Source organism: Panthera tigris, chromosome B4 (genome assembly GCF_018350195.1).
Source record: "Panthera tigris isolate Pti1 chromosome B4, P.tigris_Pti1_mat1.1, whole genome shotgun sequence".
NCBI classification, from domain to species: domain Eukaryota; kingdom Metazoa; phylum Chordata; class Mammalia; order Carnivora; family Felidae; genus Panthera; species Panthera tigris.
The window spans coordinates 75717393-75739889 of NC_056666.1; the positions used below are offsets into that span (position 1 = coordinate 75717393).

At 52.8% G+C, this 22497-nt stretch overlaps 1 protein-coding gene across 4 annotated transcripts; it reads left to right on the top strand.

Annotated features, from left to right (window-relative positions):
* Positions 1-1266: 1266 nt before the first annotated feature.
* Positions 1267-22225, top strand: PRPF40B (pre-mRNA processing factor 40 homolog B). 4 transcript variants are annotated; one of them, XM_042992227.1, is made up of 26 exons: positions 1314-1329; positions 7828-7908; positions 8697-8840; positions 9152-9217; positions 9897-9924; positions 10153-10178; positions 10312-10422; positions 10710-10830; positions 10913-10937; positions 11158-11340; positions 11576-11705; positions 11788-11852; positions 12368-12532; positions 12634-12742; positions 13120-13270; positions 13906-14039; positions 14704-14818; positions 14967-15058; positions 19472-19588; positions 19817-19954; positions 20163-20258; positions 20514-20600; positions 20818-20995; positions 21258-21319; positions 21433-21576; positions 21677-22225. In XM_042992227.1, exons 1-26 carry the CDS (start codon positions 1327-1329, stop codon positions 21767-21769), a joined length of 2664 nt encoding a protein of 887 aa, XP_042848161.1. In that variant the 5' UTR covers positions 1314-1326; the 3' UTR covers positions 21770-22225. The 4 variants fall into 4 exon arrangements, with proteins under 4 accessions (XP_042848163.1, XP_042848161.1, XP_042848162.1 ...); XM_042992228.1 differs by having other exon boundaries at positions 10710-10782; XM_042992230.1 differs by lacking the exon at positions 1314-1329 and adding an exon at positions 1943-1958.
* The last annotated feature ends 272 nt before the right edge of the window (positions 22226-22497 follow it).

Here is a 22497-nt window from a genome sequence, read left to right on the forward strand (position 1 = left end):
AAAGAAAAAAAAATAAAATAAAACGTGATTGATAAGTTTATGGAAACTCTGACCACTTCTGCTATGCACAGAGGTCTTAGTAATAAAGTTTGAAAACCACAGGACTAGGCCCCCAATGAAGTTCCTCTCTACAATGCCCCCCCTCCCCCGCCATGAATCCTTCTTCCTTTCCTCCCTTTTGTCTCCTTTAATTTAGGAATTCTGCTTCCTGTTGGTAGTGTTTCTACCTCTCCCCGGTAGACTCTAAGCCCCTTGCAAGCAGGGACCCGGCTCAGAGCTTTGAATCACCAGCACCTAGCACAGTACCAAGTACAGAGCACAGGCTCAGCAAAGTGTTGACAAATAAAGGAAAATGGAAGCATCTCTATCGAGGCTTTGGAGAGAAGGTGCATCTCCCTTTCGGGCAGGAGCCCTGTCAGTTAGTAGCCCTGAGACCTTCAGCATATTCACTAAATAGCTTTGGGTTGTAATTCCCTTATGCGCGTGGGCAACACAGTATTTAGCTCACATCTTTAACGCCTATAGATGATTGCCCCCCCTCTCCTTTCATCGCTCGGTGGGAACCAAATCTTTAAAAGTTCAGGCTCACGTGAGAAGCACGTACGAGGGCAGGAATTTCAGCGGATCTGTTTGCTTTTTTTTTTTTAAACTGCCATTTGCCCAGTGTCCAGAACAATTCCTGGCACATATCAGATGCTCAACAAATACTTACCCAACGAATGAATTTAAAAGTGCTAAACACAAGTACTCAACGAATAAAAAAAACTTTTTTGTGAGGTGCAAAGATACCCCTACAGTCAGAATGAATACGTCGGTCCAGCCCCCCGGTCCTGGGAGCGAGCGCACGGGATCCAGCCGCTCCGAGCGCCCGTGAGGGACGGACGCGCCAGCCGAACGGCTAACGCCGGGAAGCGACGCGCCCAGGTCTGGAGGCGGCCGGGCGGGAAGGGCAAGAAGGCAGGAGAGTTGCCGGCGCGCGCGGAGCTGGCCCGGGACGCGCGCTCTGGCCTCCGGAGCAGCCGAACTTGGGCGGCTGGAGCCGCCAGTCAGAGCCCGGAGCAGGCGCGCCCCGCGCCCCGCCCCTCGTGGGCGGCCCCGGACCTGGCGGCGCGGGGGCGGGGCCAGGCTCTCCGCGCCGGGGGCGGGGCCGGGCCAGGCGCTCCGGGCCGGTGCAGGGCCGGCTGGTCCGCGGGCGCGACCGGAGCCCCGGCCACCAAGGGGTGCGACCCCCCCATTGGCCCCGCCTTCCCGGCTGCGGCCCGACCAATCAGAGCGGCTTTTACTGGCGGGTGGGCCGAGCCGGCCCAGCTGCTCGGAGGCTCTGGCATGGTAACGTCCCCGCGCGGGGGTGGAGGGGCCCGGGGCGGTCCCACAGCGCCCCCGGCGGCTCGGGCCAGGGCCGGGGGGGCGGGGAGGCCGCCGGGGGTACCCGGGACCCCGGGGGAGGGCGAGGGGCATGAGGGGTTAGGAAAGGGAGCCCGGGAGGGGGAGGGGAGTAGGGATTTGGGGGAGAAGGGGCGGGGAGGCCATGATGGAGGATGGCGGGGTGAGGGGAGAGGGGGGTTGAGTGAAACGTGAGTTGCGGTACTGGGTGAGGAGGGGGAAGGGAAGAAGTGAAGGGTGGGTTTCTGGAGAAAGGTCGGAGAGGGGGTGGGAATGTGGGAACCGAGGAATAAGGGGAAAGCTGGGGCCACACTTTCCCCTCCTGGGATATTTGGCGTGCAACACGCCCCTCCCCAGACCCAGTGCTTGTTTCCTCTGGAGGCCAGGATACCCCGTAAGACCACTTGGAGACCCCCCTCTCTTTCGTTTCCCCCTCATTGTCTCCTGAGGTGAGGAGGGGGCATTGTCTCCTGAGGAAAGAGAGGCTTCCGCCCCCATCCAGTGCTGGATAGTCCAAGAAACGAGAAAGCAGAGGACCCTTGGTCCCAACCCTGACTCTGCCATCAACAAACTGTGTAACAACTCTGTGTGACCTTGGGCAAGTCACTACCTTTCTTTGGGCCTCAGATTTCCCATCGGTTTTTAAAAAAGAAACAAGGAAAGTGCATGAGAATGATACCCCAGATCTTTTCCAGCTTCAAAATGGGGTGGTTCTTGAGGAAAGAGTTCAGGAGAACGGGTTCTAGGATGTGGGGAAGCAAGGGAAAGAAGGCTGAAGATGGAGGCGAGGCCTTCAGCTGGGGCTGCAGAAAATCCCCTGGGATGTGGGGGGATGGTAGGCACAAAGCGTGCAGGGCTGGAGCAGGCTAGGCAGCGCCTCTGGAATCCTATTGGAGAGACGGAAGAACTCTGGAAGTCACTGAGGAGGTTGAGACCTAACCCAAGAAAATGAAGACCAGAATGAGGTCTTCATCCTGAGGGGATGGCAGATCAGAGAGAAGCAGTGGAAGGTGTTTTCTAGTGAGACAGCCAGTCTCTTTGGGGAGAAGGAATGCTAAGGCTGGTATAGAGGAGGGGGGACTAGGATGGTCTTGAAAACAGGGAGGGGCCCTTGCTGTTTGTGGCATCTGAGGCAGGTAGACTGCGGGGTAGTCAGCTGGTCTCAGCCTCCATGGCATTTTTCTTTTTGATGATAGCTACCCTTTCTGAGAGGTGTGCCTTCCAGCTTTCGTTTTCCAACACAAATCCCGTTAGGGAGTGAGTCAGACCAGGCCAACCTTCAGGATTGTGTGTGAACTGGGGTGAAAAGAAAACAGGAGAATCCGTTTGTAAGAAATAGCTGTGGCACCACCATCCTTGCTGGGAGGCAGCTCGGTGGAGTAGTTGAAAGTGCAGGCTTTGGGGTCAGACTGCTTGGATTCCAAACCTGCCTCTGCCACTTAATCTCTTAGAACCTCGGTCAAGTTACTTAATCTCTCTGAACCTCAGTTTCTTTATTTATAAAATGGGGATAATAATAACCTCTTAGATGGTTGCAAGGATTAAATGAGTATTTGGCATGGTATCTGGCTCGTAATAGGCACTCAATAAATATTAGTTGTTAGATGATATTAATCCCTCTTTCCATGCTCTTCCTTCTGTCTCTCCATTCTTGCTCTTTTCTCTTTTTATTCTTTCTTCTGAATCTTTAGTTCTGAGATGCCCCTTAGATGTGAAGTCAGAATTGATTGCACCTTGGGGGGGGGGGGTGATTCCACTGGCCCAGGTGAACATATGATGATCAGATGATCAATTGTCTCTTCATCATATCTCTCCAGCCCACAAATCTGTTTTTGTTCCAGGAAGACACAGGATCTTGATCTCTTTTAGCCCCATTTCCTATATCCCTCTCTCACACGAGTTACTTCAGAGTCTCACCCCAAAGTGTAATAAGACCCAAAGTTGTACAGGCACTGAGTGAGATAGGGGCAGGGGTGTTTCAGGAAGGAAAGTGTACACATTGCACAGGGGAAGCTGAAGAAAGGGAGGGCTTTGGAATTTCCATGGTAATTTATGTTCATTCCATTGCTCTGTCCTCTGCGGGAACTGTCCAAAACAGTCCAGTATCTGGATCCCGGCCAGGGGTCTCCATTCCAAGTTAAAGATGGTCAGTGCTCGCTTCGGCAGCACATATACCAAGTTAAAGATGGTCATATACAGTTCATTTTTCTATTATTCAGATTTTCCCATGCTAGTATTTTATTCCAGTTCCCTTTCCCCAGCCATATAGACAGCCTCTGCCAGCCTCTGTCCCTCTCATCACAGGCTGCCTTTACCCAGAGAATTTATACAAATGTACCTGCGCATATGCACACACATGCACACATTTGCCTGTTTAGGATATTCCAGTATGCAAAAATCTAATAAGGTGAAGGATGAGCCTGCATTTGATCACAGTACTTTGTATGCAGGGCCCTGACTAGACACTCAAGAGGAGGCTTAAAAGGAGAAAACATAATCCCTGAATATAGAGAAATCTCCTGAATAGGGAGATGGGCAGTCCCGTGGGAAACACCCAGCAAACGTCCACAGAGTAGCAGGTCATTGGTGCCAAGTAGTGCAGCATTTATCCTGAGGGGACGCAAGTAGGTAGGAGTGTGTATATGTGTGGAGGATAATCATAAAGGTAATCTGAAGGGGGTGAAGATTGGATCATCTTGAACAGAGACTGTGGAATAAGAGGAACACATGGCGTAACCTAACAATTGCTGTGCAGAGAGGAGGGCAGCCATGGAGTCAGGCTGAACCAAGAAGAGTGGAAGAGCGTTGTTGAAAGGCTTTGAATGTTAGGTAGGATTCTGTGGGGTGAGCAATAGGGAGTCATGACTAGTCCTCAAGGAAACGTTGGATCCTTGCTGATTTAACCACAGGGGGAGTGGGGAATATGCTAGAGTGAAAAAACCAGACCTGTTTCCTGTGGCAAGGGCTATGCCCGGAAGATAGGACTGGAGGGCAGGTTGGATCCAGTCCTGGCTCTGTCCCTGACAGGCGGGGTATGGGACTGATAATTCCCCTTAGTTTTCTCATCTGAGAAAGGAGACTACCTTGGGTGGTTGCCAGAAGACCCTCCAGATCTGCCATTCTGTGTTCCTGAGTAACTACCATGCCTTACCAGTGGCTGTGTTTTGTGGGACCTGCCAAGACCATTCAGTCATTAAGTCAACAAACATAAACACCTACTGTGTGCCAGCCAGGGACAGTGAGGAAAATACAGTGGGGATAGGATATCAGAGTGAGCAAAAACAGGCAAAGTCCCTGCCCCTTAAAGTTTAAGGTCTAGTGGAGGCAGCAGATAATTTCATTGATTCTAAGACTCACATTTTAACATTTCTTGTCAAAATACATCTTTTTTATTAATTTTTTTTTTTTTAGAGACTACGTGTGTGCCTGCGTATGGGAGGGGCAAAGAGAAAGTGAGAGGGAGAGAGAGAAAGAGTCTTAACCTTAAGCGGGCTCCACACCCAGTGCCGAATCCAACATGGGGCTTGATCTCCTGCCATGAGATCATGACCTGAGCCAAAATCAAGAGTCGGACCCTTAACTGACTGAGGCACCCAGGCACCCCACAGATAACTTCTTAAAATCGATGAAGTATCATAATTTAAGTGTCAGCATTTGGATTTTATTAGTGCCACCTAAAATAATCCTACAATCAGCATTGTGCAAAAAACTGTAAAATTCCAGTGGGTAATTGCTAAAGGGGGAGGGTACATGGTACATGAACATGCAAAAGAGGGCTCTGACTAGCCTGGTCCACTGGGTTGGGAGGGAGCCTTTCCTGAGGAGGTGGTGATTGACAGATGTGAGACCTGTAGGCTAGGTGTATGGGGTTGGCAGGAAGTTGTGCCTGGCAAAGATGCATGCCTGACATGGGAGAACTGAGAGGAGGTGAGGGTGGCCAGATGGAGCACAAACCCAGGAGCTCAGCGTGGATGAGGCTGGCACAGCAAACCTCCCACAGCCTTCCAGGCCTTGGGTAGGGGTTTTTGTCTCCACCCTGAGAACAGTGAGAGCCGTCAAAGAATTTTAAGCAGGGAGTAGCATGGTCTGAGGTGCATTTTGATGAGCTTGTTATGGCTGCTGATTGGAGCGGATGTGAGGAGACTACTACAGGAGGTTGGATGAACAAAAGGGGTGGTAGGGTGGAGGAGGAAATGGAGAAAAGTGGATGGATTCAAGAAATGTGTATGAGGCACAATTAGCAGGACTCCATGACATAGTGACAAGGCAGAGGGAGGTGTGGAGAATGACTCACTGGTTTCTATCTTAGACAACTGTATGGTTGGTGGTGCCAATCTCAGATGGGCAACTCGAGCCTAAGAGGGCCCAAAGATGGTTATGCAGCGTCTGGGAGGTCAGACCTCCCAGGGCAAGTGTGGCACAGAGAAATGGATTTCCTCCCATATTGATTAGTTTCTGATTTTTCACGCTAAGGACAGTCGCGAGCAGGAGCAGGTCTGAATACAGGGCCAGAGTAGGTGAACACTGAAAGAGGTGATTCAAGTTGGAATAGTTTGGCTTATGCCCTTCTCTCCTTAGGACAAGATGAGTGGAAAAAGGAAGGACAGATATTGCTAGAGGTAGAGATTAAAAAGCATCTTTAAATGCTGAGCCTTCTTGGCATAGGGGTCATTGGGTAAGTAGGGAAATTGGGCAGCAGTGAGGTGTCTCCTCTTCAGCCAGCTACCACCTTTCCATAGAACTCCTTCCTCCTGACACCTTCTAACCTTCAAGCAAAAAGGAGGAAGGGCAGGGCTGTTGGCTGCATCTCCAAGCCTCAGTTCGCTTGGGGGAAAAAAAAAAAAAAAAAAAAATATATATATATATATATATTTGAATAGGGGGTATAATTACATGGTTACAAAGGGTATACATACAGTGAGAAATTTCCCTTCCCACTTCTGTCCTCCTTCTACTGATTTCTTGTATGTCATCTTTTCTCTCCAGTTTTCATACAAATGATCCAACTTTGCTGTACTTTGCTTTTTTTTTCCCACTTATTAACGTATTTAGAGATTGCTCCTATCAAGACAATGAGCATCTTCATTTTTTATGACTATATAGTATTCCATTGTATGTTTGCATATAATTTCATAGTTACCTAGTGATGGATATTTGGGCTGATTCCAGTCTGTTTTTACGAATAATATGGAATGGAAACATACATACGTAATTTTGGCCACGTGGGGCTATATTTACAGAATGAATTTTTAGAATTAGGGGTGTTTGTTCCTTCATTTGTTCTTACATTCATTCAATATTTATTGAGTACCCATTATGTGCCAGACACTATCAGGTATGAGGAGTCCAGCTTTCAACAAGTCAGACATGATCCCTGTTCTCATGGAATGTTATTATACTTTAGTAAGGGGATAATAATAATAATTACAAAACTGTTATATGCACCAAGAAACTTAGAAGGGAATCAGAATAAATTGGAAGGGATCTGCTTTAAATAGTCAGGAAGTCTTTTTAGAGCAAGTGATATTTAAGCCAACCACTGAAGGATGGGATGTGGCAGCCGGTAGGTGTAGGACAGGGAGACCTAGGCTGTTCAGAGTATCAGCCACAGGGAGATGGGTTTGGGATCTATAGGGGAGGGGGAGTAGAGCTAAAGAGGAGGGGGTGATTGGGAGTGGGAGGTCTCAGAGTGAGTGAGTGACTAAGGATGAGGTCAGTTGTGGGAGGCTGGCAGTGAAGAGAGGAGGCTAGTGCTTTGAAGGCATAGTGACTGTTCACAGGGCTTTGGGTTTGAATCTAACTGGGTGAATTCAGGTAGGGGAATGGGAAAAGAGGTCACTTCCTCCCGGGATACTTTGGGAATGAGAGGCCTCTGCTGAAGGTTTGAGGGAGGCTCAGCCTTTGCCCACAGACGGGAGAATGGATGAAAAGCCTTGGGAAGAGCTAGTCTGTGCCTGCGGTACAGCTGCCTCCATCTTTTCTGTGGCTTTGGCAAAATAAAGATGACTTTTTTTAAAAGTTTTTTTTTTAACGTTTATTTATTTTTGAGAGACAGAGCATAAGCAGGGGAGGGGCAGAGAGAGAGGGAGACACAGAACCTGAAGCAGGCTCCAGGCTCTGAGCTGTCAGCACAGAGTCTGATGCGGGGCTTGAACTCACGAGCTGTGAGATCATGACCTGAGCTGAAGTCCGATGCTTAACTGACTGAGCCACCCAGGTGCCCCTAAAGATGACTATTGAAGGGGCATGGCCCGCTGGCTCTTGGCTGGTGGAAGAGAGTAGACCTAGCCAGGGCTCAGAGCTGGGCATGGGCAGGAAACTGGGCCAGGAGACCCTTTCTCTGAACTTTGTGCTCCTTTTTCATCCTCACCGCTCTGCTTCCCTTCTGCAAAAGCCCATCTCTTTGCCCATCCTGGGTCCTATGACTTTTCTCTCCCTCAACAGTCGGTTCCCGATTCTGGTCCCCGGCCCCCAGCAGCGCCTGCCCCCTTCCCACCGGGGCCCCCCATGATGCCACCACCCTTCGTAAGTTTCATGTCTTTCCCTGGGCTTGGCTTTTCCAGCCTGCAACCCCCAGCTCCCCAGTCCCTAGCGCTGCTGCCTCGCCAGCACGGTTTTGTGTAATGTCCCCTCTGCTGCCCTTGGTAAAGGGGTGGTGTTGCTTGGGCATTGGGGTGGGATGAGCTGCTGTTAAGCATCCAGTCCATAAAGCTGACAGCTCCCCCTTTGTCTTTTTGTCCTTGGGATGCAGTGGGGCTGGGGTAGGAGAAGTGGAAGGGAAAAGACCCTGTTAGTGTGAGGGCGTGGCAGGGCTGCCTTTCTCTTTCACTACTCCTTATCTCTGTTCTTTCAATACGCCACAGAAGGCAGACTGAAATAGCGGCTGGTGGACACAGAGTTGGAGAAAAAGGGATGGGAGGCAGGGGACTGGGGGATTTGGATACCTGGAGTCCTGCCTTGTGGCCCTTACTCTGAGAGGCCTCTTTGGGGAGAATTGGCGAGGAGGTGGAGCCTTCCAGCCACGGTCTGGCGGCAGTTACACTTCCCTTTTCCCTCTCCCTTCCCTACCTCTGAAGAAGTTGTGTGCTTGCTTGTTAGACTCAGAAGACCCTCTCCCCCTCCCCCCCAGTTATCAGTCTTTCTCAGTGGTGAGGAGCAGGCAGTTTCATGCTTTGTGCTTCTCAAACTAAAGCCTTGAAATTGCCTCAGAGCTGGGGTGAAGGGTCAAGAAGGGTGGGAGACAAGTCGATATTCCCTGATAGGTCAATGCAGTGCCTTCTCTGCTCAGTATCCATTCCTTTCCTCATTTTCAGATGCCCCCTCCAGGAATCCCCCCACCCTTTCCTCCGATGGGACTACCTCCCATGAGTCAGAGACCGCCAGCCATCCCCCCAATGCCACCTGGCATCATGCCCCCAATGCTTCCACCAATGGGGGCGCCACCACCACTCACACAGGTAATCAATCCTCTCTCCTCACCAGTGCCTCAGAAAACCTGTGAGCCTAGCTGGGGGTAGGGGTTAGAGTGGGCATCTGGACTTCAGAAAGTAAGGGGAAAAGAGAGGGAGCTTTGGCTAGGCCCATGAGGATTTGTCTGCTGAATGACTGGAGAACACTCCTCGGCTAGGCCGAGAGCCCAGAAGCCGGGGATTGTCTGAGGGAGTGCCCATGTGAAGGTCATGGCCCCAAATGGGATCTCTCAGGAGCCTGCCTAGCCTGTGCCTGCCCTCACCTTGGTAGCTAGTTTTTGTCTTCTTTGTATCCCTAGATACCAGGAATGGTACCTCCCATGATGCCAGGAATGCTGATGCCAGCGGTGCCTGTCACCGCAGCGGTAAGCACTGGGGACCAGCAGGAAGCAGGCTCTGCACTGCAGCCCTGTGGGTCTGATTTAAAGTACAGGGATATGGCCTCCATTCTTTCCCTCTTCTCATCGGATCCACCCTGGTCCTGGCAGCACTCCCCACACTCAAGTCCTCCTCTCCAGCCATGTACTCTGCTCTTCTAGTTTCTCGCTCATCCCCAGCGGCATGTACATTCTCTCTTGTTACTTCTCGCCGTGCCCAGCTTCCTTAAGGAACACATTCATGGCTGACACTACTGTCGCAGAGCTAGCACTGTGGGCACTCGAATACAGTCCCCTCTTCACATCTTCTTTGTCTCTGAAGGAAGAAACGGCACCTGGGGATCTCACCGTACCTTCTTGTGCCATTGCTCAGTATAGTAGAGTCTGGGTAGGATGTGGCATTTGGCATCCACTATGGAAGAGGGGTCTCAGAGGTTGACTCAACAAAATACTGTCACCTGAGGAAGACAACAGAGCTGCTATGCAGTTCCCCTTAGGGTCCTAGAGCCACGGCCCCAGAGGGTGGGGGATGCCTATTAGGGAGCAGAGGTCCCTGGGAGCAGGACACATGGATCCTGGCCTGGCCTGCTTCTTCATCCCCCATGGCCTGGGTCCTGGGGGCCACTGGGCTTGGCCCCAACCCTTCCCCCTCCTCTTTCTTCGGCAGACGGCTCCGGGTGCGGACACAGCCAGCTGTGAGTCTTCTGGGGGTCTGCTCACCCCAGGCTCGGAGGTTGGGGGGTACAGGGGAGAGGGGAACATGGACTAGAGCCCACCCTGGATCATGCCTGTTGGGATGCCAGGGGGCCTGGGATGTTGATGGGACCAGGGGATATTTATTGGGGATGGAGTAAGGGAGGAATAGGTGGGATAAGATGGGGATTGGAGCAAGGACTTAATGTTTCCTTTGGCTTCTTTTCTAGCTGCTGTGGCTGGGACAGGCCCTCCGGTGAGTTCTTCCAGCTCAGGGGTCTCTGGGTTGAAAGGCTGAAAGTTGGGGGGCTGATGGTTAAATCTTTGGGGTGAGGAGGAGGAGCTTTGGGAAAGGAGCCTTGACCACCATTCTGTGCCCCCCCCCCCAGAGGGCCCTGTGGAGTGAGCATGTGGCCCCTGATGGGCGCATCTACTACTACAATGCTGACGACAAGCAGTCCGTGTGGGAGAAGCCCAGCGTGCTCAAGTCCAAGGCAGAGGTCCTGAGCGGGGCTTTCTGGCCCTTCCTTTCAGCTTCCCTGACCCCTCCAAGTTCTTGGCTTCCCCTGAGTCTTTAACCATGCACATGGTTCCTCTGATCCCAAGATCCCTAACCACCCCCGAACCTCCCTAGGATCTCAGGAAATCTACCTTCCCCCATGTTGTGCCAGGCCAGGTGGTAACTAAAAACTCCTACGTTCTCTATTCACTGGATCCCCTTAGCTCCCCCAATTGTGGCTAGAGGGCATGCCCAGTCCACTGATGTCCTCTGCCCATCCTCTTGCAGTTGCTGCTGTCTCAGTGTCCCTGGAAAGAGTACAAGTCAGACACGGGCAAACCTTACTACTATAACAACCAGAGTAAGGAGTCTCGCTGGACCCGGCCCAAGGATCTGGATGACCTGGAGGGTGAGGAGGGGGTGGGCCTGGGCTGTGGTTCTGGGGGGTGGCACTTGCCACCCTGTGACCACGTTATCTTTTCCCATTGCAGCTCTAGTCAAACAAGAGGCTGCAGGGTGAGTGACTTGCCCACCTATCCATCCAAATTTGGGGGCCACCCAAGGGGTGGGAGTGAACCCTCTCTCCATGGTCCCTGCTCCGTGGAAGAGCCAGCTGTCAGTCTCCTTGTGGAGTGGTCTGCTCTGGCCCCAGTCCTTCGCAGGATAGAGACCAGCTGGTCCGACTCTCCCTGTCTCTGCTCTACTTGTGGACACTGCCCTTCTGGCTCATCTGTAGGAAGCAGCAGCCGCAGCCACCTCAGCCCCAGCCTGAGCCCCCACCTGTGCCGCCCGGCCCCACCCCTATGCCTCTGGGCCTTCTAGAGCCTGAGCCAGGTGGCAGTGAAGATTGCGATATGTCAGAGGCTGCCCAGCCTGTGGAGCAAGGGTTTCTGCAGCAGCCGGAGGAGGGCCCCAGCAGGTGAGGGCTGCCCCCTGAGACATTCCAGATACTGGCCTCCAGCTCCCAACCTAGTTCAACCCTTGAACTCTGCCAGGTCTCTTGGGAAGGGTGTGAAGATCTGGGCTTGGCCTCTGAAGGGCAGAAAAGGGCTGCTCTGGGGAGCCAGGAGAGGGTGGTATGCTGCTGATTGCATAGGGCACTGAAACTGTGGGGACTGGGAGATGGCTGTGGCTGAGTCCCCTTTGCCCCCCAGTGCTGCTGGACAGCATCAGCCACCGCAGCAGGAGGAAGAGGAATCAAAGCCAGAACCAGAGAGGTCTGGCCTCAGTTGGAGCAACCGGGAGAAAGCAAAGCAGGCCTTCAAGGAGCTGCTGAGGGACAAGGTGCGGGGGTGGGGCTCCCAGGGTAGGCCTGGAGGGGGCTGGAGGTGGGCAGGCCCCGTGACCCCTGCCTGCTCCATTCTAGGCTGTCCCCTCCAACGCCTCGTGGGAACAGGCCATGAAGATGGTGGTCACCGACCCCCGTTACAGGTAGGCCTGGGCAGAGGGAGCCAGGCCCTCCAGACCATGTTTGTGAGAGCAGCTGGGCTAGGGCCTCCCTGAGAAGCCCAGCTCAATACTCAGGCCCCAAGGGGGCCTGAGTCAGGAGAGCGATAGAAGGGCAAGGGTGTAGGGAAAAGAAGCTGGAGGGCCTCCTGGAGGAGGAGGGGAAAGGTATCTGATATGAGATATTCAATAAATGCTTGTTGAATTGAATTGATTGGAACTGAATTAATTGGGGTGAGGGGGCTGGAAAGGGTGGAGGCCTGACTGCACCTTGAGCAAAAGGGCCCAGTGTTAGTGGTGTCTTGGAGCCCAGTCTTCCCCTGACTGCCTCCAACCCCTCCCCTCATCCCAGAGACCCATTTTGCCTCCTTGCAGCCTGCTGTGCCCATGCATGGACCCCTCACTCAGATCTGTCTGCCATGACCCTGCTTGGTGGCTGTGCAGGGTGGTTCAGGCTGACTCCTCTATCCCCATCCCGCTCCCACCCTCTTCCACCCCAGTGCCTTGCCCAAACTGAGTGAGAAAAAGCAGGCATTCAATGCCTACAAGGCTCAGCGGGAGAAGGAGGAGAAGGAAGAGGCCCGGCTAAGGGCCAAGGAGGCCAAGCAGACCTTGCAGCATTTCCTGGAGCAGCACGAACGCATGACCTCTACCACCCGCTACCGGTCAGGGGGCCTGGCTGGGGTGGGGCCTGGGAACCCTGAGAACATGCGGGCCCAGGGTCTCTGTTCCCTGCTTACCTACCCATGGGCCATATACTCCACAGGCGGGCAGAACAGACCTTTGGGGAGCTGGAGGTATGGGCTGTGGTCCCTGAGAGGGATCGAAAAGAGGTTTATGATGATGTCCTCTTCTTCCTGGCCAAGAAGGAGAAGGTAACAGTCACTGGCTGGATCCATTAGCCTGTCTCACTTTAGATTGTTCATGTCTTTGCATCCTTATGGACCCTGGCCATTCATTTCTCCACTGTCCCAGGGTCCCAGCTCCTTACTCAGAAGCTGGTATGGCACTTGCACATCTCCCTGTTTCTGGTCTGGGCCTATAGCCTGGGTATGGGAGGGCAAGAAAGCATCTATGAGGGGTTGGTCTGTAACCTGTGCCCCTTCCCCTTTCTGGGAGCATGAAAGTCTGGAGTCTGGCCCTCCTAGGTTCCCTAGCTACCTGCCTTCCCCGAATGCTCCTCTGTCCAGGCCCACTTGAGTAGCTCCGACCTATCCTACCTTACCCTGACCCTGACACTGTGGCTCCCCAGGAACAGGCCAAGCAGCTCCGGCGCCGCAACATCCAGGCCCTGAAGAGCATCCTGGATGGGATGAGTAGTGTCAACTTCCAAACCACATGGTCCCAGGCCCAGCAGTACCTCATGGATAACCCCAGCTTTGCTCAGGACCACCAGCTGCAGAGTAAGCCCGGGTCTCCGTTCCTGCCTGTCCCTTCCCCTTTCCTCACAGACCTGGGACCCCACTCTCCAGACTGGAGATGGAGAATGCTGGGTCACTCCCTCCGCCCCTCTGGTGTCCACTGTTGACCTAGACATTGTATGTCCTTGGAGGAAGAGCTCTAGGATAAGTGTCAGAAGACCAGGAGATGATGATTTTTATAACTCATGTGAATATGGTCTTAAATTGTCATGCCACTGTGGGTCTTAACTGGTCACGTGTGTTACAGTGAGCTGTTGTTGGCCTGTAATCACTGGTAATATCAGAAATTTATCTTCTGAACTTGCATCAGAGTCTGACTGATTCCCAGTTCTAGAAAACCTCAGATCCTGAGATTACTAGTTTCATATGATTACTTCCAGTAACTGAATTCACAAGAGCTGAATACATGCTACTTTTTTTCTTCTACATGAATGAACCCTCCCCCAGAACCACCATTCCAGCAGCTCTCCCACATAGCCCTCTGGCCCTCTTGCCCACCACCCTGGGTGACCCTGGCATCTACCAAGGCAGCATCCTTGAACCCTGGGGGTGCTGGGGTCTGTGAGGGTGTCCCACTAGTGCGGTACAGGCTGAGCCTCCCCCCGCCCTGCACTTAGACATGGACAAGGAAGATGCACTGATCTGCTTTGAGGAGCACATCCGAGCTTTGGAGAGGGAGGAGGAGGAAGAGCGGGAGCGGGCCCGCCTTCGGGAGCGGCGTCAGCAACGCAAGAACCGGGAGGCCTTCCAGGTATCTTTGTTGCCCACTAGATTGGAACTCTGCTCTGCCCTGGACCATAACCTCTTTGCCCATGCCCTGCCTCCTCTCAGCTAGGCCCACTGTTTCATCTGTGTCTCGTCCTGTCCCACCTCCACGAGGCCTCTCTGTGCCTGCAGTTCTGCTCCTGCTGTGTCCCCTCAACTCTGGGCCTTGCTCCTCTAGGGAGACTAGATGTATGCACCACCCAGAAACTGCCAGCAGAGAGCACCCTAAAGGCACAGCTTGGCAGCTCAGCCAAGTTCATTTCCTTTTGGTAGGGAGCCAGATAGGCATAGCTAGCTTGTCCCCCAGCTTGGAGGTGGCGGTGGTGGTGGCGGGTTACTGAGATGTATCACTTTGGGAAGCTGAAAGCAAAAACTATAGGAAGAACATTCTCCAGACAAGTTTCTATTTCTCTGCCTTCTAGCCCAGCTTCTGCTCAAGTTTTAGTTCATTCCTGTCTGTATTTACATTCTCTGCATTTGCATTGCTGTCTGCCTCTCCATCTGTATCTCCTCATCTCTGCCTCCTTTGCCTGCATTTCCTCAATCTGGATTGTTCCTACCTCTCCCTACCATCTCCTCTCTTCCTCGCGTCTTTGGCTCTGCCTCTCTCCCTGTCTCACTCTCCCTGTAACTGGCCTCTCTCTGCTCAGACCTTCCTGGATGAGCTGCATGAGACAGGGCAGCTGCACTCCATGTCCACCTGGATGGAGCTGTACCCAGCGGTCAGCACTGATGTCCGCTTTGCCAACATGCTGGGCCAGCCGGGTAAGGCAGCCAGGCTCCCCCTTCTCTAGCCTGGCTTCCTGCCCTGCCAGCCTGTCTGCACCCCCACTCCCTCGTCCTGTCCTCGACCCCACCCCCAGGCCTTGGGAAGCTGCCGCCCGCCAGGCCCCCCTCCCTCCCTCCCCCGCAGGCTCCACCCCTCTGGACTTGTTCAAGTTCTATGTGGAGGAGTTGAAGGCACGATTCCATGATGAGAAGAAGATCATTAAGGACATTCTTAAGGTGAGGGAGGCCTGGGGTTGTGGGTGGATGCAAGCTGGGTGCAGGGCACACTCTCTGGACAGGACTTCCTGATAAGTCCTGTTTTGTAGGAGCATTGCAGCTCAGTTCAGCAGATATCTACTATGATCCCTTACTGTGCATTGAGGACACAGAAATAAGTAAGGTACAATTTCTATCTAGAAGGAGCTCATGGCCTTCCTATCTCATAGAAGATAGACATGACACCTATTACACAGAGGGGCAAGCACTATTACAGAGACAGGAACCCAAAGAATTGACATTTGAACTATACCTTTAAGAACAAGTAGGTGGAGAAGGATGGAGGTCCTGGGCATAGGATATTACAGGAGCAGAGGCAAGGGAGTGGAGAGGCCACGGCACGTTAGGCCATGGCATAGCTGATCATAAACTGGTAGCTCACAGATGTGTTCCTTCTGGCCTGTACAGTATTTTAGAAAACTTTCAAATTTGTTGCTAATATTTTAAAACTGGGAGGTTGCACATAAAAATCTGAGTCTTCAGTTCTTTTAAAAATATGGATTATTGGGGCACCTGGGGGTCTCAGTTAAGCATCCGACTCTTGATTTCGGCCGAGGTCACGATCCTAGGGTTGTGGGATTGAGCCCTGCATCGGCTGTGCACTGAGTGTGGAGCCTGCTTAAGATTCTCTCTCCCTCTGCCCCTCGGCCCCCAGCTCACGCGCTCTCTCTCAAAAAAACAAAATGTGGATTATCTGGCAGCACTGGCTGGTTTTGCAAGGCATTCAGTGGACCCAGGCTGGGACGCCATGCATGTCATCCTTATCGTCGTCACTCCCTATCACCTCCCTGGCGTGGCAGCGAGTTCAGCTGCCATTTACTGCTGTGCATGCACATTGCTTGTCTGACACTGGAGAGAGGGTTCTCAATGTCTGTGTCCATCAAAGGTAGAGAAGTGATAGAGACACTATAAGAGAGCCTTTTGTTTCAGAAGGAGAAAACCTAAGGAAAGCATATTTCTTTGTGGAAGTCAAGAACATGCAAATGCACTGGGGAGGCAGTATGCCCGGCAGTTAGGAGCAGCACCGTGGAGACAGACTACTTGGGGCACAAGTCTAGCTTAACCACTTGTTAGTTGTGTGACCTGCAGCAGGCTTTTAACCTTCCTTGGCCTCAGTTTCCTCATCTAAAAAATGGGGGAGTTTTCCACCAACATACACCTAATTACCAAGGGGAATAACTTGGTACCTGGGGTGAAAAGGGTCTGAGACCAAAGCTAGGAATGTCCCACTGCACACACATTTCTTTGAAATCCGGCGTTTTGCTTTACAGATTCAGGTGTTGCATCTTAATGCCACGTTATATCTCTCTTTAATATAAACTTAATGTTTTAAAGTTACTTACCATTAGGTAAGACATACCATATGGTCTCGTGGCTTCCTCTGTTTCTCTGGAACCACACACCCCAGTTTGGAAGTAGAGCCCTATGTATAAAATGCCTTGAATGCTAAAATAAGAAATTTGGATTTTTATCTTATAAGTTACAGGGAGCCAGGGTCAGATGATGTCCCGGAAGAGCCCCTGGGTGAGTGTAGAGTAGTACCTCTCAGACTCAGTGCTTGTGTCCTTAGGGATTGATGGTGATGAGATAGTATTTGAAGCTTTGGGACACTGAAAGTCCTAGTGGCAAGTGGTTTAAACACATCTTGAGCTCGAGCCATCCTCTTCTGGCTCACCCCAGCCTTCTCTCCCCTGCTGTTGGAGCCCTTTGGTAGAAAGGTTAGAGTAGCATGGGACTCTGGAGGCGGGGTTAGAGGTGCAGGAGGTGGCAGGGAGACCAGTCCGGAGGTAATCTAGGTGGGAGACAAGCTAGAGCTCCACAGGGAAAACAGATGAGGGAGAGCTGTAGTGCTCCAGCTGTGTTTCTGAGACCCCCTGAGTTTCCTTGGGGGCACCTTGGGACAGGGAAGGGGAGCTGAGTGAGGGGAGGGACTTTATGCTCCTACTGTTTCTAAGTACAGCAGCTTCTCTTTTATATATTGGGGTTCTACGTAAGATTTTTGTTGAAAAAAATGTTTCTGCTGTTGAAAAAAAAGGAAGTTTAAAATCAGTAGGTTAAAGTCACTCAGAAGTAGGATGGACAGAGAGAGGCTGGAGAAAATAGAAATTCCATTTGGGGAATTAGTCTCAAAAGTAACCTGGGGCAGGGAGGAATAAAGCAAATACTGTATTTTAAATAGGATTATCATGTAAAGTATAAATATTTAATCTCAGGAGAGCTAAATTTTATTGGATGCTTACATTTTAGCCACGGAGTGGCTGGCCTTTGCTGACAGGCCTGTAGGAATCCAGTCCTCGCTGAGTCCTGTCTGGCCACATCTCCTGAGAAAGAAGCTGCTTTAGATAGTTCCCCTTTCTGTTGCCCCTTTTTGAGCTCCTGCCTATGGAAGGCTGAGGAGCCCAGGAGTCTCTATGGCCATCCACCAGCCCTGCAGACTGGGAGGGCACCTCTCACCCAATAGGATAATGCAAAGAGCCTTGGACTTGGAACAGCTGGAAGCCAGAAGATCTGGGCCTGGGACATCCATGGGAGTAGGGGTGGGGAGGGGGGGGGTAGCTCACAGGAAATGAACCCTCTTGGGATCTGCTTAATTTGAAGTTTCTATAAAATATCCGGTCAGTTACAGGTCTGAAATCAGGAGGGAGGTAGGGGTTGAGATTGCTAGAGACAGTGTAGATTGAAAAGACTAAATGCTATTCTCAGGGGAACACCACATGCAAGAGAGGCACTAAAAGAGGTCAGAGACAGGAGGACAGTGTTGAAGTGAGCAGCAGAGGTGCAAGGACTGATCAGTCAAATGAGGACTGAGAAGGGGCCCTTGGAGTTGGCTATGAGGAGGACATGAGCACATTTAGGAAAGTAGTGTCTGTGAAGAGGGTAGAGTAGTAGGTACGGCACAGACCTTAGGGTCAGGTGACTCCTGCCTGTTTAGTGGTTGAGATATCTGCAAGTTATAGAATGTCTGAGCCTCAGTTTCTTCATCGGCAAAATAGAGATAATTTCTGTGCACAGTTGTGAGAAGTGGTAGTATTTGTAAGTGTCTTGCTTATAGTAGGCCCAATAACTGTGTATTCGTTTCCTTTCGTGCTGCGTTTAAAGATTTTGAGTCAAAGAGAAAGAAGCAGAGGTTGTTAGCTTGAGGAAGGGGAGAGCAGGGTGGACAGGATGTTCCCGGTTAAGCGAGGTATGAGCTTGATGGAAGGAGCCAGTGGAGAGGTGAGATCGGAGCTTTCATTTCCCTGAGAGAGAGACTGGTGTGTTTAAGAAGGGCTGGAGCATGGGTTGAGGAAGTGCTCTCGGAATAAACGAGAGCATGCTCTCTATACTGTACACCTGAAAACGCATACAACACTGCATGTGAACTAACTGGAATTCAAATAAGAACTTAGAGAAAAGAAAAGCGTGCTGTGCATGGACACAAAAGCCAGAGCAAGTGAGTGCGGTGTGGAAGGAAGGGGAGGGAACTGGGCTGGTGCCCCAGCCGACTCCAACTCCAGTGGCTCCGCTTTTCATCAGGTTGACATGGGCCAAGTGAGATAACTTTCCTAAGCTTCTGCTTTATTAAGGTGTTGGGAGGCAGAGATGTGAAGCCCTGAGCCTGGCCCAGGGTGCTTCAAGAAGGGAAGGTATTTTTAGTAGTGTTCTGGAGACGCACACCCGATGGCCTCTCTTTCCCACATGGACTGAGGGGTCTGTGTGGGTGTGGTGCTTTAATCTGTGGGCTTTGGTGTCAGAAGGACTTGGGGTGGAGTTCTCTGTCAGCCACATACTAGCTGTGAGACCGTGGACAAGCGCTCTAGTTTCTCTAAACCTTGGTTTCTCCTTCCACATAAAATTAGGAGGCCAGGACCTATGCTTAAATTTCGATACTGAGGATTAAAAGCGATAACGTATGCGAAGTGAATGGTACCTGGCACATAGTAAGCACTCCAGAACTGAGCCAGAGGATGGGGCCAGCAGGTGTTGACTGAGAGTGCAAGGAAGTTACTGAGCGGCCGGAGGGCCCCCCCTGGGGCCTGGCCTTAGGCCCAAGGAACAAAGAATTAATTGTGAGAAACCCAGGCATCAGTCAGCAGACATGGCACACACACACCCTGTTCCCCCTCCCCATGTGACCCAACGCCCACCCCTCCCCCCACCCCTGTCCAGCTCCCTGGGACATCCAAACCAAGGGTAGGCATGGGAGGCTTAATCATCAGATGGTGAGGACTTGGACAGCTTGGTTTCAGAAGTGCATCTGAGTCCTGCGGGTCTCTTCTGGAGGCTGGGGGACTTCTAGAGCATTCTGTAGTCTGACCCTCTGCCAGCCCTGGAGGCCAGCTTCAGGCTTCAGGCCCGTGCTGGCCCCTGCTTCATGTGCCACTGTGCCCACAGGACCGGGGCTTCTGCGTGGAGGTGAACACAGCCTTTGAGGACTTCGCCCACGTCATAAGCTTTGACAAGAGGGCTGCTGCGCTGGACGCAGGCAACATCAAGCTGACCTTCAATAGTGTGAGGGGCCGGGCAGGGCGGGGCTGTAGCCAGGGCTCCATTCTCAAACTCATCCCTTTGTCTCGTTCCATTCCTTCTCATTCACTGCCCCCGTGTGACCGTACCCCCTGTTCAGGGGATGGCAACAGGAGCTCAGACCCCAGCTTCCCTCGACCTATGGTGTGCTTGAGTGGGGCCTGGGCACCCACCCTCCTGGGTGACCCAGTTCTACGTCCTTTCTGCCCTCAGCTGCTGGAGAAAGCAGAGGCACGGGAGAGAGAGCGGGAGAAGGAGGAGGCGCGAAGGATGCGGCGCAGGGAAGCTGCCTTCCGAAGCATGCTGAGGCAGGCCGTGCCTGCTCTGGAGCTGGGCACTGCCTGGGAAGAGGTCAGGGCTGTAGCCTGGCACCAAACACCACCCCCTCAGTCCTGAGGGCAGCGGTGCTTCTCCACCACTGGGGGCCCACCCCAGTCATAGCACAGCTCGCGGCCAGCTTCGGCTCCCTTCCTTCCTCTGCCCCAGCCCTGCCCTGTGCTCATGGCGGTGTCCGTGCCGTGCCGGGGCTGGTCTGATCAGCAGTGCTCTCCCGTTCAAGGTCCGTGAGCGCTTTGTGTGCGACTCAGCCTTTGAGCAGATCACCCTGGAGTCGGAGCGGATCCGGCTCTTCCGGGAGTTCCTGCAGGTACTGGAGGTGAGGCAGAGCTTCTGGCCCCCTGCCCCTGTCCAAGGCTTATGAACACCCAGTCCAGCTCAACAGAGACTCCAGTGGCCTCCTCCTTCCCCTGGGGCTTTCCTTTCCCTGAACAACCAGGGGAGGTCTGACAGTGTCCTGGAGAAGCCTGAGGCCCTAGCCTGAGAGGAGGAGGCAAAATCAGATTTTAGGGTGCAGGGTCCTTCCTGGGGCTAACCCTGGTGCCGCCTTCACCGCTCCTTCTGCCTCTACCAGACTGAATGCCAGCACCTCCACACCAAAGGCCGAAAACATGGCAGAAAGGGCAAGAAGCACCATCGAAAGCGTTCCCATTCGCCATCAGTGAGTTGGTGGGCCGAAGGGATGTGGAGGGAGGCTGGACTGTCTTACGGAAATAGGAACCATGTTTCTTGTTTTTTCCCTACATCACCTCCCCCTCGAGTGAGATTTGAAAATTCCTTTGGCCCTGGATCCGCCTCTCTGTCCCCAGTTCCTAGACTTGAGGGCTTCTGGAGGCCAGAGAACCTGTGCCCTGACATGTATCTGCTGATCTGCCCAGGGTTCTGAGTCGGAAGAGGAGGAGTTGCCCCCGCCGTCTCTCCGACCCCCCAAACGGAGAAGGCGGAACCCCTCGGAGTCAGGCTCTGAGCCCTCTTCCTCACTTGATTCGGTTGAAAGTGGGGGTGCTGCCCTTGGAGGACGGGGTTCCCCATCTTCTCGCCTTCTCCTTGGATCAGGTAAGCAGTTGAGAGCTGGAGAGTTGACTCAGATGAGAGAAGGCCCCTGAGGAGCCCAGCCAGTGCCCTGAGGTTGGAGGTGGAGTGGACCGAGTAGGAAGAATGTCCCATCCCTGCCCAGGCAGGAACTGGGAGAAGGAAGGAAAACTGGACTGAGAGACTTCCTCAGATAGCTCCCTGTCTAAAGAATGAGGTCTATGGCAGAGAAAGGGATGAGCCCTCCCTCCTCCTGTGAGACTTACTGGGCATTTTCTGTCTCCAGATCATGGCCTTCGGAAAGCCAAGAAACCAAAAAAGAAAACTAAGAAGAGAAGACACAAGTCGGTGCGTAGAGAAGGGACTTCAACCCAGGGCCCTGCCATGTTGAGAGAGCTCTTCAGCCGCCTCCCGGGCTGTCCTTCACAGGAACTGAGCAGGCGGACTCTGGGCTCTTACAGAACAGTCCTGAGAGCGAGACAGACCCTGAGGAGAAAGCTGGCAAGGAGAGTGATGAGAAAGAACCAGAACAGGACAAGGACAGGGAGCTCCGGCGGGCAGAACTCCCCAACCGCTCCCCAGGTTTTGGAATCAAGAAGGAGAAGGTGAGAGGCAGGCACCTGACCCCAACCCAGTCAGCACTCTCTCCAGACCTCCGTGGCCCTCGGGGGAGGCTGTGGGTGAGCTGTGCCTTTGCTCCACTAGACGGGCTGGGACACGTCGGAAAGTGAGCTGAGCGAGGGTGAGCTGGAAAGACGGCGGCGGACACTCCTGCAGCAGCTGGATGACCACCAGTGACCCGACGAGCTGCTCTGCCTCGGGTCTGTGTGAGGCTGTGGATCCTAGGTCACCCTCACCATCTGCACTAGACTCCTTTCTTAGTCTGGTCTGTGTCCACTCTTCCTCAAGTAACCCCACCCCCAACACACCATTGTTGGCACCTCCCAAGGTTGCTTGTGGTGTTTAAGGGTCCTCCACTTCCCGGGCAACTAGTGCAGTCCTTGCCCTCAGCCCCAGACCAGAGATTGGTATGCCGTGTGGGGTGGGTGGTGCCAGTAGAGAAATGTGAGAAGGGGCCTCTAGGGAAGAATGACAGGTTGGTGACAGGTGGGGTCCTTACCCTCTAGCACCAGTACCTGCTTCTGCCTGCCCGGGCCCTCGTGCTCTACCACTCCTTCCTTCAGCCCCGGGACCCAGTGTATGTGTGTTTTGTTTTGTTTTGTTTTTGTTTTTTAAATAATATTTATAACATGGCCAGTGGCTCTTTTATCTTTTCCATATATTGCTGGGTAGGCTGGGTACTGGGCAGGTGCACGTGTGGCCAGCAGAGAGCACTAGTGTCCCATGACAGGCCAGCCTCCCTTTGTGTGGTTGGAGCCCACCCAGCCCGGTTCCCCTTCCCCAAGCTTTTGCCCTCACCTCCCCCAAGCAGGGGGCATCTCCATGCAGCCTCCTTTCTGTCTCCACGGTTCAGGTCAGGCCAAATGGCCACCCTAGTCCCCCACACTCAGAAAAAGGAGACAGAG

Excerpts from the sequence above, each read along its gene's own strand:
- PRPF40B (XM_042992227.1), top strand. Across the intron at positions 10,179-10,311 it reads TGGCTGGGACAGGCCCTCCG|AGGGCCCTGTGGAGTGAGCA; the intron begins GTGAGTTCTTCC and ends CCCCCCCCCCAG. Across the intron at positions 20,259-20,513 it reads AGTTCCTGCAGGTACTGGAG|ACTGAATGCCAGCACCTCCA; the intron begins GTGAGGCAGAGC and ends TGCCTCTACCAG.